The sequence below is a fragment of the Rhododendron vialii genome, chromosome 3a, assembly GCF_030253575.1.
Source record: "Rhododendron vialii isolate Sample 1 chromosome 3a, ASM3025357v1".
Lineage (NCBI taxonomy): Eukaryota > Viridiplantae > Streptophyta > Magnoliopsida > Ericales > Ericaceae > Rhododendron > Rhododendron vialii.
The window spans coordinates 9,475,713-9,490,532 of record NC_080559.1 but is presented as its reverse complement, the minus strand read 5'-3'; the positions used below and the strand labels follow the sequence as shown (position 1 = coordinate 9,490,532).

Sequence of the window (14,820 nt, the reverse complement as noted above, 5' to 3'; positions counted from 1 at the left end):
GAATATGTACCACTTTTTAAAGACTAGATATCCAAGTTTCTAATCCAGTACTGTGAAGATGATCTTAGTTTATGCACTTATAACGGGAGTAGCATCTCGAACTTCATAGTCTAGTCTAGTCGATTGTTTTTGCACATTCTCAATAAAAAAAGTTACCGTGTCTTTCGTCGAAAACAGTATTTGATTTTCTCTCCCATTGTGTACATTATTTCTTGATTTGTAATTACGATTTACTTGTATCGATGTGAATTTGTTTTTAAATGTGCGCTCATACAAATGGTTGATCTGTTCTTATTCGGCATCTATTTTTCCCATTGGGCATTCTTTCTTAATCTATAGTTGTCGAGCTAGCTGTAGACCCCGTAGTACGTTTTTTCCTTGAACGGCGAAAGAAAATTTTCATTCAACCCTTCAGTATGTTGCTTACCATAATTTGTACCTACGTTAGTGTTGATGCCAAGACTATTAAGGAAAACCACAACCTCGTCCAGTTAAGCGGGAAACAAAGAACTTTAAGCAAATAAGGTTCTATCTGAATCAAGAAATTGTGGAGGAACTTATCGAGGGAACGAAATGGAGAACAAGAAAATAAAATGATAATCGAATGAAGAAATGGCTGTATTTATTCGTGCATATTATTAGTACACATATCTACACTTTCACACAACTTAAATTACATACTACTTGAGATGGAGTTGTATCAAGCAATAAGCATCACCAACACGAACTCCAAGCAGGACAAGTACAATACAATCCTCTTACAGAGAGCGCGAATTTTGTTTCCTAAGCACAATATCTCTGCCAACACCGGCAATTTTCTATACTATCATTGTACAGACCTGGATATGTAGCAGGAAAAAGAAGCCATAGAAATCCAACCATGCCAGCAACAAAGGCAAAACTTACAATCCCTGGGAGAATAACAAAGAGCCTCGGCGCGCATCAGGATATCTCCAAGGATACATATGTAATGAAATGAAATGCCGGTATAGAAATTGACAGCCAAGCATCACATGGATAAGTAATAGGCAGAGCAAAATGCTAGAGAAGTACAGCTTTGGCCTTGTGTTTAATGTAGTTGACCCAAACCATGTAAATTTCAAATATCTGGCTACGGACTCGTACTGGAGTGCAACTTTGTTCACCCTCCTTAAAAGAGGGTGAACATTATCCTCCTTCCTATTGGTTGAAATAGTGTGGATCCCACCTCAAAATGATGTCATGCTTACCATACAATACAATACGCTTTTTGGTAAGCATGACATCACTTTGTGGTGGGATCCACACAATTTCAACCAATAGGAATGAGGGTAATGTTCAACAAAACTCAACTCCTCATAATCTAGGAGCTTTCAACAGAAATAGCTTAACAGCCACATTAGAAGCATTTCTCGTCTTTTGTTTTGGGACATGTGATACATGAACTCTCAATAAACATACAAATTAAATATCTTTGTGTTGCGACCCTTTGGTTGGAGCACTTCGTGTGACCTGATCCTTGTGCCACGAGCAGGAGGTGCGTTGAGCTAATTCATATTCTGATCAAAACTTAATTATTACATGGAATTAACCCTTTCCCTCCCAATTAACAATTCCAGAAAAACACATGCATTCTCGTGATCAGTATCCTAAGGTCGATGAGAAATGAAAAAACTGGATTTACAAAATCCCGAACCAAATTTCTAGAATCGGATGAACTTTTTCAATTGAACAAGTATGGGGAAAGGATCCATGGATGAAGACAGAAAAGTATATTCATTTTCGTCTCCAAATCTTCATTTTCAATCTGTAGAGAAGAAACTGAAGCAAACTAGCTATTAAATGACACTTTAGTTTATCAGAGACAGAGACATTGTTTTTGCAAGGTTTTGCCGAATGCAGATACGATAACACAAGCTACCCATCCCCATCGTCAAATTGAGCCAATTTGTTCATACCTCTCTATGTAAGGCAAGAGAGAATTTATGACCTAGCCCTAAAAGTATCCAGAAAGTAGGCAAGGTGCATCAATAGGTTAGCATTATCGTCCAAAGGAATCCCTGTGTAGTTCTAATTTCTGGCATCAAGCAGCCTCGTAGTCAAAGTTAGTCATTTTATCCTAGAGGACAGTTTGCATTATCCAAAAAGGGGTTCTCTGTCGATTATAATTGCCCATTATAATTGAGAAGTAAATAGAGTAAGTTATTATGAAGCTATATTCTTGTCCCACGTTGCTACCTCTATACCTAGTCGGCTGATCGTTTCATTGTCTATGACATAAGATCATTCTACCACTAGGCAATAGGATAAAATAAAGTATATAATAATGGCAACCGACGTCGTTTTGCTGAGGGCCTTCGAATGGGGTATGCAAGAAGCTCCTTGTCCCACGTTGCTACCTCTATACCTAGTTGGCTGATCGTTTCATTGTCTATAACATAAGATCATTCTACCACTAGGCAATAGGATAAAATAAAGTTATTGTCAGAACTATGGCTCATATGTTATTGGGGGGTGCGGGGGGCGTTATACGGTAGGGTTCGTACAGGGATATTTTTGGGATACAGACCAAATACCAGTTTAGGGTTAGAATAGAGTCAATATAAATACTCTATGTTGTAAACCCTAATTCATACTGTGATAATAAAGAACAGCAGCCGCTCTCGCTCCCGTGGACGTACCCGGTTTTGGGGAACCACGTATATCTCTGTGTTGATTCTTTACTGTTTATACTCGTAAATCGTGTGCGTGTGTGTGTCGATCCTAACAGTTATGTATGGGGGCAAACAACGAACTACTAGTAATCATAATAAAGGGTGTTAGTAGTCAACCTTGTCTTGATAGACGTAAGGGATCACTCATTTATGAGAAGAAACTAATTTACCGGCTACAACCAAGTAAGCCTAGAATAAATAACCCACTATTGAGAGGTTTCCCAAATCGTCAACAGTCATGTATAGATTCCAACGTAACGGAAATATAAATCAAACGATGGATTAGTTCTGAGAGAGAATCAATTCACATACCATTCCTTGGCGAATACAAGACAGGCAAGCCCATAAAATTGCAAAATACATGGGCAACCAGTGGAGCAATAAGATGTCCTGCAGTTGCATGTGCATTCGTTACTAAAGAAGAATAGTTCACAGACTTGAGATGTATTCGACGCCTCATCTAGAAAGGGTTATCTTGCCCAGACATTATTTACCAACTATGGTTGGAAATTTCAATTTAAGTACAGCTTGATTGTTTGACACAAAAAAACAAAACTGAAGTGCAGCACAATGCATCAACCTGTCCATTTATAGGGGGAAATACCAAAATACGTAACCGTCATTTGTCAGATATTTCACAGAGCAAATATGAAATCATTGTACCTATTCTTAATTTTCACAGACCGGGAGAGATTTCAACTACAGGTGAGCAATACATACCATTTGAAGCAAAAGTGCAAGAATAACCAATGTTGATCTGACAAGAAACATTTAGGGCACAAGAATCCCTCCTAAAAATTAACATCAGATATTAAAGCATCACCCACCTGTACGAACAAAGAGAAATGATGCATATGATCCAAAGATCACAGTATAGGCAAGCTGGAGACCTGATAAAGACCAAAATAAAAACGGCTTCATAAAATCTAAATGATAGATTGGAACTTTTCTCCAACCAATGCCAAAAAAAAAAAGGAAAAAGTAAAGAAGAAAAATAGGCAAGAACAACAACAAACCACCTTCTCTAGCTCCTAATTCTAACCTATTCTATAAACCTAAGAGAGAGTTGAGAAGCATGTACCTACAACCATGGAAGCTTTCAGCAAGCTACGGTTTTGCTGGGTAAATACCTCGAAGAAATGATTTAAATGAGCTGCAAGGAGATTACATACTCATCTTAGTATGTGAGAAAGAAACTGAACAATAAATCTTCTGAAATATGTAGCAGATTCTGATTTAATTATTAATTATCAAACATACTTAAAGCTACTGTACATTTTATAGGACATAGATAGTTTGTTTCCATTTACCGCATGATAAAAGAAAGATTCAGATACAGTAGCAGTCATGTAGAATGTAGCACACTCGTGTAAAATGAGTAGAGTATTCAAAAGAACATTAAATCTTATACAACCAGCACATTAAATCATCTCAAATTCAGCCAATATAAGGAAACAACTACCATTCCGAATACTTACTATCCAGTAAATCAGTTAGAATGATGTCAGATGGCCCCTAAGCAAATGCAACAGTGTTAGATTATTGAATTAGTTCGTTGTACAGAGTTTCATTATTTATCCTTAGTATGTAAATAGTTAATTAGTTTGGACCTCATTGTAATTGTTGTATCTTGCGTTGTATATATACCCAGTTTAATGAAAGTTACCCTAATTTTGGGTTTTCCACAAATCGATACTGTCGTCTCTCAACTTTACAAACAGCCATACGGAAAAGATAACCATGTAACCAGTTGGGGAAAAAAATGAACATTTACTTATGTGACGCTTTGAAAAAACATGCCTGTGCCCCTAAGTTCTTGTGCTTAAGAAAGGGCGGTGGTGAATCCTCCACAAAGAAGCAAAGGTATCATGCTACAGCTGTTGTACAAAAGTTACAGCATTGCACCTTTTTTACTGTGAATAAAAATGCCATATACCATAAATGAAGCTTAATCATGTTACATCATAACTGGTATCGGCTGAAATCCAAACCAAATAAACTTACCCAAGCTGAAGAAAATGGGACAGAAAAATATGACGCTGTATGTTTTGAATCCTCCACAAAGAAGCAAAGGTATCATGCATGCTCTGAACACTAGCTCTTCTGTAATTGGTGCCTGTTTAGCAAAGCATATAAAGGATTGATATCAACTAGAATGCCTGAAGGTTCAAGCCTACATCCAATAGGAATGCATTTAGTTATGGAAAACTAATCTCATCAGGTCCCATCCTTCATGCTATCCATTTACTTCTTTTAACAGACCTGAAATAATTGTGTCTTTATATCTTTCCACCAAACCCATATCCACATATTTAAGGTGGAAAACAAATAACTATAAGCATCCATTGGTGGCCAGCTGTCACAACAATTAGGGGAATGGAAACAATAACCAAGGAAATTGGAAGATTCGGAACAACCAGGGGAATCAGAACAATGCACAGGGGCATAATAGAAACAATTATTAGCGACTGGTAACAAACAATCTGCAACAAGGAAGGGCGTTCGCGTTAGTGCCGAGCAATGCAAGGAATGCAGAAGCAGTGGTTCCAGGTAATATGCTTATCTGGTCATTACCAGCATAAGTACCTGTAGATTCATGATCTAGGCACTCATTTGTATTGTTACGTTGCATCGAGATACCTCGAAAACCTGACTTGTTGTGGTACATTCGAGTAGCACAAGCATGATTCACATCTTCATTCCAATTACCAAAAACTATAAGATATTGTTGGACTGCTTACTGTAGAAGGCAACCAACCTTGTAATGTGCTTATACACATTCACTAATATGCCCAAAAAACCCTTTAAGGAAAAGTTGACGCCTTAAGCCGATGACGACAGTGTATGTAAATTGCTGGATAGTTCAAATTTTAGGAAGGTTAAGCACTACAGACAGTATATCTCATTGTATCCCTGGTAAATGAGGTTACAATCAACAAGGAAGTTAACACAAGAATTCCCTACACAATTCACCTATTTATTACAGTAAACATTAAACTCTTAAACTCTTAGGAGTTCATAGAGTAGGTATTTTCAAACACTTGTTTGGCTCTGTACTTTAGGGTCAATGAAAGTATTGATGATTTAGACAGATGCAGAAAGTGGGAACGGGGGCAGGAGCGGGAAGAGGGGTGGAGGCGAGGGAGAGGAGGAGGGATAGACGCTCCTCATTTGGGAGCGCTGGGGGGAGCGTTAGGAATAATTAATGCAAATAAATATGTAGTAGAAGAAATTACAATAGTGCGTAGTTATTGTCAACTGCAAACATTGCTTCAGCAATTATATGTAAATATTTGGTTTCTAATAAGTACTTGAGTAACGAGTTAATAATTTTTGAGTATCATATCATTACTTCTCATTTCTACTGAGTACTTGCGAGGTAATATTTTTTGAGTATCTTATCATTACTTCATGTTTTCTCCTGCTTGTTATCCTTTACTTTTTTTCTTTTGAAATTATATGCCCAAGAGGTTCTATCCTTGTTAGGAGCGAGTCCCTTTCTCAATGGGAGCAAGGTTCCTTAGAGAGTCTGACTTGGGAGCACGGAAGCGAGGCTCAACCTGATAGGAGGTTCATGCAACTTACATAGAGAAAGCCCTTACCAGTTACCGACTTACATAGGCATGTGAAAAAGTTCAATAGAAGGAAAAAAGTGGATTAATTAACAATAACAAAAAGGTGAAGATACTAACCACAAAATAATTACGCCATGCCGAGACATTGGAAGCAATTGAAAACACTTTGCCGATGAATCTTTGCAGAACATTTTCTGTACAGTTTGACGGTTGGCCTTCACCATCATTGCACTGTTCCTTCCATGAAGCAAGCAATGCTATGGACTTGAGGACCAAAGAGCCAGCATACATTAGAGATGTCAAGGTAACAGGATAGACCACAGCTTGCCACTGTTTCAGACATAAAATCCCCAATTCAGCAGGCAAATTAAGCAATCAGACACCTTTTTCCAATCTGCAAACCATACAAGAATATATACTGATATCACCACTTCGAAACACTAGCTCATACCAAATTCAATTATACAAGACGAACTCAAAGACTCACCATGTGGTCCAGTCGGATGCCATAAACACCAGATAAATAAGATGCCTCCCAGCTTCTTATCTGGCATAGTTAAAGCATATAATGATAAAGTCAGATATGTGGATGGAGGCCACTCAAAAATTACAAATTACAAAGGTACATACTGCTGATGTACGCCTTTGTATACAAAATCAAACAGAAGTTAAAATCAAACTTAAGAAAAGATGGAAAAGCGGAAGAAGAAATCACACAAAAAGATAATGCTTGTAACCAGATAGATAACGCAAGGGTTAAACCATAAAGAAACAACAGCCAAGTGGATAGGCCATAGGCTCAACGAAATCTTTGTTCAACTAGCCCAACAACAAATGCCGACATAGGGTACACAACTACACATTCATAAGAGGTTCTGCAAGTTAACAGAGAGCGAACCAAAATGTATGACTTAACAGTACAATCTATTTCACCTTTTTCTTTTTGATAAGTAATAATTTTATTGAAAAGGCATCAAGGGGATGCCACCCGTGTACAAAAGAAAGCAAAGAACAAACGTCCAAAAAGCTGACAACCACCCAAAAATTCTACTCAATCAAATGAGCCTATACCCCATTCTAAATGCCAAAAATATCTAACATGTCAAGAAACTGTTCAAGGGAAGGATCTCCCACCCTCAATTCCCAACTAACAAACTGGCAAGGAAAAGATTCTTAGTTTTTGGCAACCACCTATACTTGATTGAGTTATACTCAAATCAAGGGAGACTCAAAATCCGACCCCTTCAAAGAAATCAATCCTATTGGCTAACCATTCCCTTCCGCGCTCAAGTCACCCGACATGCTTCCTTCATTAACTTCTGGATTAAAAACCTATCCCAAACTTGACTCACATTTTTATGTTTGTGCACCACAATGCATACTTTAACTTTTTTTTTTAACGCTGCAGTAAGCTCAGTGTCAGTTGTGTATGCGGGGTATCCAAGCCCACCCCACTCAAGCTTTGGCCCGAGTTTACCCATCCATGCCAATCATTGAACGTTGGGAGGTGTGGCTCAAAGGAAAACGAATCCGAATAAAATTTACACATATTTTTTGCAAGGCTATTCCCCCTCCTAAGAGAAATAAGTATTTAATTTTTAAATAAATACTTATTTGAAAAATTAAAAGTGATATATTATGAGAGAATGACTTGTCTCATGAAACGTAAACAGCGCCATCGATCAGTGCTTCATACCAATTGAAACTTTTTTCAACCCAAATTTGAGTAAAAATATGAGTAAGGGGTAGAGATGCTCTCTCTATTAACTAAATATCTCAGCCCAGAGTCCTCTACATTCACTACCTCCATATCCATAAACACAAAAATATATCTATCTACGTACAAGCAAAATGCAAATAACGTAGGGAAGGGGAGAGCTCACGGGGAGGATGAGAGCGGAGACGACGAGGGAGAGGACGGAGGAGACGGCGGCGCACACGAAGCGTCGGATCATGAAGCTTTTGAAGGAGGTGGGCGGCGGGAGGCGGAGGATCAGCGTCGGGGAGTAGAGAATCGCGACGTAGAACAAGGCCATGGCCGTACACGCCGCCACCGCCACTGATTTCGATATGCCGCCGCCGTCTGCTTCCATCGCGGCCGCCCCACGCTGCCCGAGATCCGCTGACGACGGGCTGAACATACGATCGTCTAAGTACGCGATAGATGTACGTACGGAACTTGCTGTGAAGTCTTTCGGTCGCGAGTGTTTACTTTGGGTGGACTACTTGGTATCTAATCTGAAGTTTACTCTGCTCTTTTGTTTACCAAATGTTTTTGGGTTCTTCCAAGGCGGTTCTATTTTGTCCGTCGAAGCCCCTGCTTGTTAAGCTCATCCCACATAAGTCCCATTTTAGTAAATTGTCAAAAATATCCCTATCTCATCTGCAACCTTGGTGTGAATTCTTAGATGGTAAATTATTGGGAGTGTGATTTCTGCAAAGGATTGTACTAGGGCCGAATTCACACCTCCAAAAATTCTGCAAAATGACGACATAGTAAAAATATCTTTAAAAAAAGGATTGCACGAAATAGCGCAACAAAAGAGGATCCGCACGAAATTCGAAGCAAAAAATGAGATCGGCCAAAAATCTCCCGAAAAGTATATACTGTTTTTGCTACAGACTAGGAGCGTTTCTTCATTCTAATACTCTATATATTTCCTCCGGCCCAAAATAGTATAAAGCTCTATTTTTATTTTTATTTTTTGGTAAATTGATGATTCATTAAAACTTAAATTAAGAGTTTTACAAGTCGGGGTATACAACCCCAATCAAATCCTCATAAAATAAGCTAGCAACACAATTAGGGATAAAAGGGTAGATACGTAAATCTCTCATCGAAACCGGTGCGTCATTTGCCAATGCAAAAAATGAGACCGGCCAGAAATCTCCCGAAAAGTATATACTGTTCTTGCTACGGACTAGGAGCGTTTCTTCATTCTAGTACTCCATATATTTCCTCCTGCCCAAAATAGTATAATGCTCTATTTTTATTTTTATTTTTTGGTAAATTGACGATGCATTAAAACTTAAATTACGAGTTTTACAAGACGGGGTATACAACCCCAATCAAATCCTCGTAAAATAAGCTAGCAACACAATCAGGGATAAAAGGGTAGATACGTAAATCTCTCATCGAAACCGGTGCGTCATTTGCCAATGCATTCGCACAATGGTTTGTTTCGTGGTAGATATACTTAATGGACACCGTTTCAAACGCTTCCATTAGGGACCTGCAATCAAGTAAAATGTTACCAAGTGAATGCATTTATCATATCATTAACAAGCTGTATCGATCACACCCAAAGCATCAACTTCGTTTTCCAAATTGTTCACGTTTTCATCTTTTGCGAGAGCGCGAGGCCATCACGCAAGGCCCAAATTTCTGCCATTAGACTGTTGGCATATTTCTATGAAAACCACCTAAATAATGCATCTACCACAATGAGATCACGGAGAAGCCCTCCTGTGCATGTCTCGTACCCAATGCCAAGTTAAAGGCTCCATCGGTGTTGGGCTTCACAAAATTTCCTCTAGGAGGAACCCACCCGGCCCACACAGATATCTCTTCTATGTCGCGTAGGTTTTTGCTGGACCAAGAAATGCCACTCCAAAGATTTGCTTATGATGGTCTTAGCAACAGAGAAAGGATCCGGCCAATTCGAGTTGGAGTTGTAATCAAAGAGGCGTTCGTTTCTATCAACACTACAAGAAAAAGTATGTTTAGTGACGAAAAAGTGGCGACAAAATTTAATTTCGTCGCTAAATGAGTATATTTGGCGACAAAAAAATAAATTCGTCACTGTTTTGATAACTTCCTTGACGAAATTATTTTGTCACCAATTATAACTATTTAGTGACGAAAAAGATATTTTTGTCACCAAAAGCCCCTATTTGGCGACGAAATAAAATTTTCGTCACCAAAAGAGTAAAAAAGGAGACGAAATTATTTTTTGTCACCAAAGATAACTATTCGGTGACGGAAAAAATATTTTGTCGCCAAATGAACCAATTTGGTGACGAAAAATATTTTCGTCTTCTTTTTACGTTTTCAGTGACGAAAAATTTATCCTTTGGTGACGAAATTTATGAATTACGCTTTGTCACCAAGTATATTTCGGGCATAACTCTTTGCTCAGAATTCCGATTGAGAGAATCTAAATTGGGTTTGAACAATAACATAAAGAGCTACGACTTTCATGTTTATTAAAATTGCTAATTTTAATGTTTAATAGTTCAAAATGGCGTTCAAAATATATTTTAATGTTCAATGTATGTGTTATATATTAGATATTTCAAACATATGCTGCAAAGTTTGTGTGGTGTTGTTGGTTAAAGCATGCGTGCAAAACGTAGGAGACTCGGGTTCGAAACCCCGCAGGAGCAAGAAAGTGAGATTTTTTTCACATATAAGAATGTCTTTCGTGACAAAAAAATTCGTCACCAATGGGTCACCTTTGACTAGCCAAAGGGAATAATTTGTGACGAAATCAATAGGTGACGAAGAAAATTTCGTCACCAAGTCATTTTTCCGTGACGAAATTTTTCGTCACCAAAAGGCACTATAAGTGACGAAAAATAGATTTCGTCACCAGGTAGGAATCCTCGACAACCTTTAGTCGACAAATTTTTTTTCGTCACCTATATTATTTGTGACGAAAAACATACAATTTGCGACGATTTTCATTCGTCACCCAATGTAATTTTTCTTGTAGTGCAATCCAAATATGCCAAATAGCAAAACCCGAGCAATGATTGCCCGGGATTTTGGATTTAGAAATGCATGTCCTGGGAATTGAGCAAAGGAAATTGGATAGCACTCCAAATGGCCACAGCCCGATCACAATCGCAAAGAACATGGCAAGTCGTTTCCACTTTCCAGTGCAGAAGGGCGCCAGGTACTGTTCCGAGAGGCAGTGATATGGCGAGGGAACATATCACAATATATTAATTTTGTTTAATAGATCTCTATTAATTCTATACCTCAAAATTTTTAAAATCACAAAAAAATATTATGAATTATAAAATATAACTTTTTTTAATAAATGACATGACTGTCCAAAAAGAATCATTAATTATTTTGGGACATAGTCACATAGGAAGTAGTATAAAATAGTCTTTCAATATCATTCTTATAAAATTTTATGTTTCAATTGTACCCTTATGATTTATGACGTGCGCTTTAATGTTACATTTTCCGTCAACAAGTGGCCTGATGGAAATAGCTTAGGTTGATAACGGGAGGCTGATGTGGGCCCAATCTATAAATTACTATTACGTCTTCCGATCCCCACCCCTTCATCTCCCTCACTGCTATTTTGATTTGGATTTTGTTGGTCCGTGTAGCTAGTGTGTTTAATCATGTAGGTTAAGAGGGTATTTGGTAAGCTTTGTGATTTTTAATCCGGACTGTTCAAAACACTTTTAGACACGCGCGATTGAGTGTAGCAAACTCTTTTTCACGGCACACCTGTAAAAAAGTTTTTCTCTTTTTTCTTTGGAAATTGAAATCTACACTCCCTTTTTTGACATCTACACTCCCTTTTTTGGATTTTAGTGTTGAAAGTGTATGTAATTTTTTTGCTAAAAGACAAAAAAAGGAGTGTAGATGTGAAAAAATGGAGTGTAGATTTCAATTTCCTTTTCTTTTGATGAAAACTAGCAGTGGCCGGTGTAGGGCTATGACATTTTTGATGTAGCATGGTCGTATTTTGGTGGCAATGAATGAGACCAACATATTTTTGCTATGTGAATCTGTGATCGATATGTTTTTTTTTTTAACACATCCAATTCATTTCATAACAAAACCCAAAGGTAATACAGATTTCATCAAAAGATACAAGAATGAGCTAAAACTACCCAGACTTCGACACAGGCACCCCCTACAGAAGCAAGACCGGCGAAATCGCCAGATGAGAACCAATCTAGATCTAAATAGTAGAGAATCCCAAACGGAACGGACCCCAGCTCAAACTCGAGAAGCGCATATGAAATTTGGATGGTTTCACGGCCGTGATACCAGCACCCGCTGGCGGACAAGCGGACGGTGCACCCACGGCTACTGAATACCGCAACCGAAAAGCCCAATTCAAACCAACACCACTCCAGGAACACTGTCACCGGCACAAGTCCGGCCACGGCGGCCACAGATGGCATCCAAGCACCAGACCAACTAAACTAAAAAACAAGAAAAACAAACCAACAGGAAAAGAGATACAGAGTTTAAAGAACAAACGCGTGCCGGGTGCAACATTGGGCCCCATCATCACAACGCGAATTTCTTTTAACTGAAGCTCAAACGCCTACAACAAAATTACAGGAAAAATAAAAAATACCACAGATCCAAGTTCGAACCCTTCTGGCAAAGCTCCGAAAATAGATCTGATGCTCCTAGAAACCCAAAGAATTACCAACTCATTCCAACCATGGCTTGGGTAAACGGTGGACGACGACGGGGGCTGCGAATGGGGACAGAGGAAAAGGACAGGGGTGGAATTAGCGGGGATGGTCTGGGGATAGAGGGGGATGGGTGTAGGTAGGGAGGGCGACCGAACGGCGGAGATGATGGAGGGATGGGCTACGGAGGGATGGTGGGGATGGAGGGGAGGGCACGGGGAAGGGCTGGGAATGGAAGGAAGAGGTTGCAGAGGATAGTGGAGGAGAAGGCGGCCGGCCGACGGAGATGATGGTGGTAGATCTGAGGGGAGGAGATTATATAGGGGAAACAAAACAAACTAAAAGAAGAGGAAAATGAGGTAAAGAAGAGAGGATAGAACCTCACGAAGGAGGTAGACAAACCCCACAGGGGGGGTAGGAGCTCTCAGATCTCAGCTCCCTCCCGCCGCCCGCAGCCATAGGGAAACCCTAGGTTACAAAGCATAGAGAGAGAGCGTAGAGAGAGAGATGAGGAGGGGTTGAATCAAAAAAGGCCTAACGTGATCGATATGTTGATTACATAAACAAACTTACAAAGTGGCAAATTCCAGTTCCATTAATTACATTTACAAATTCCAGTAGTGCCAAATCTGCCATCACATTAGCAACAACAAAAGGCATAGCAACAAGGCCATTACAAAGGGCATTAACACCAACAGCCATTACATTACACAAAACAAAAGCCAAGATATTTTAACTAAAAGCTACGTACATAAAATTTCACCAACCACCCAGACTGTGTGTGTGTAATTTGATAAAGCCAAGATAGTTTTGTTGGTGAAATGTTTTTAATAATGTTTCAAAAAAACAAAAAAAAAAAACTCCCTACATTATCGAAACATTTCACGAAATGTTTGAGCATTCTGGTATTGAATTTTCAATTTCAATTCTGGTATGGAACAATAAGAATACGTATCATTTATACTTAATAAAATAATCTAAGTGTTTGTAATCAAAGCATATGATAAACAAAGTAAATGAATCACTTACTAAAACTGTCCGGTTTCAATTGCTGAATCAGAAACAGTACGTACATGACTTGGAGGGTTTATAAGGACTAGTGGGTAGGAGTAGAAACTCAGCTGATTACAAGTAGCTAGAGACTAGTTTCTACTGAAAATTGACTATGAGACAGAGTTCCGAACTTCTCAAGTAAATGCTCTTTTACTATATTATATTGATACATACATATATACTTTATGCTTTGTTCTTTCTTTTGAATTCTTTAAGTAGTGCTTCAATTAATTTATCAATCACTCTCCCAATTAAGTATACACTCTGTCTCCCATGTGCTTTAATACTGTATTTGTGCTTCCGCCCCCTTGTGAAATGTTTTCGATAATGTTTCAAAAACTCCCTTAAGGGAGGGATGTGGGGGGGCTATTTCAGGGATGGTTTGGGTGCTAGCTACTTGGGGACTAGTAATTGGGGGCCTGATTAGGTCATTAGGGGCTGTTCTAGGGGGTTGTGTGAGGCTGTGGCATGGCAGGAATGAGGTTGGTTAAGGCAGCTCGCGACGGAAGCAATGCGTGTGACCTTGGAAGCTTTTGGGTGGTGTTTTAGTTGTGGCTCAAGCATTGACATGTGAAGTTACCTCTTTGCTAACAGGTAATTGTTTTTCTTCTGGTTGTATTTTGCTTTTTAAAAGAAAAAAAGAACAGAAAAACTTCGATCGAGAGGCTATGAGGTAGGTTGAGTATTTGCGAGTAGCAGTGGTAGGAGAGCATTGTCATATTGTGCTCTCTCCATGCTCTTCTCTTCTTATTGTATTGAATTTATTTGTTTAATTCTTGTAACAAATGAAAATTTTCTTTTGCCGGTAAAAAAAAGAAAGAAGAAGAAGAACATCTCTAGTTGTGCCTCATCAAGTATCGAATTTATTTGTTTACACGATTGGTGTTTTTAAAACCAATTTTTCTATAAAAACAAAAACAAAAAGTGTATGTGCTGCAAAGGTGCTTATCAAACAAAGGCCCAGATTATTAATGTAACGCTTCGATTTATGGAAACGTTAATTTAATAAATTTTTTAACATTTATTAAATAGAAAGAAACATGAAGTCATTACATGCCAAATTATCCCCAAATTTGTGTTACACTTATTTAAATAGATAAGGG

The 14,820-nt window shown here is 38.6% G+C and overlaps 1 protein-coding gene and 1 long non-coding RNA gene across 3 annotated transcripts; both read right to left on the bottom strand.

Moving 5' to 3' along the window:
* Positions 1 to 574: 574 nt before the first annotated feature.
* On the bottom strand, positions 575 to 8,578 carry LOC131319415 (CAAX prenyl protease 2). Of its 2 annotated transcripts, XM_058349645.1 has the most exons (8): positions 8,152 to 8,578; positions 6,756 to 6,815; positions 6,386 to 6,598; positions 4,698 to 4,809; positions 3,775 to 3,846; positions 3,521 to 3,583; positions 3,006 to 3,083; positions 575 to 911 (listed from the first exon to the last, which is right to left on the bottom strand). In XM_058349645.1, exons 1-8 carry the CDS (start codon positions 8,407 to 8,409, stop codon positions 784 to 786), a joined length of 984 nt encoding a protein of 327 aa, XP_058205628.1. In that variant the 5' UTR covers positions 8,410 to 8,578; the 3' UTR covers positions 575 to 783. The 2 variants fall into 2 exon arrangements, with proteins under 2 accessions (XP_058205628.1, XP_058205629.1); XM_058349646.1 differs by lacking the exon at positions 6,756 to 6,815 and having other exon boundaries at positions 8,152 to 8,523.
* LOC131319416 (uncharacterized) lies at positions 918 to 2,999 on the bottom strand. The gene is made up of 3 exons (XR_009197958.1): positions 2,379 to 2,999; positions 1,328 to 2,219; positions 918 to 1,111 (listed from the first exon to the last, which is right to left on the bottom strand). It is a non-coding gene; the product is annotated as an uncharacterized LOC131319416 (long non-coding RNA).
* Positions 8,579 to 14,820: the final 6,242 nt, after the last annotated feature.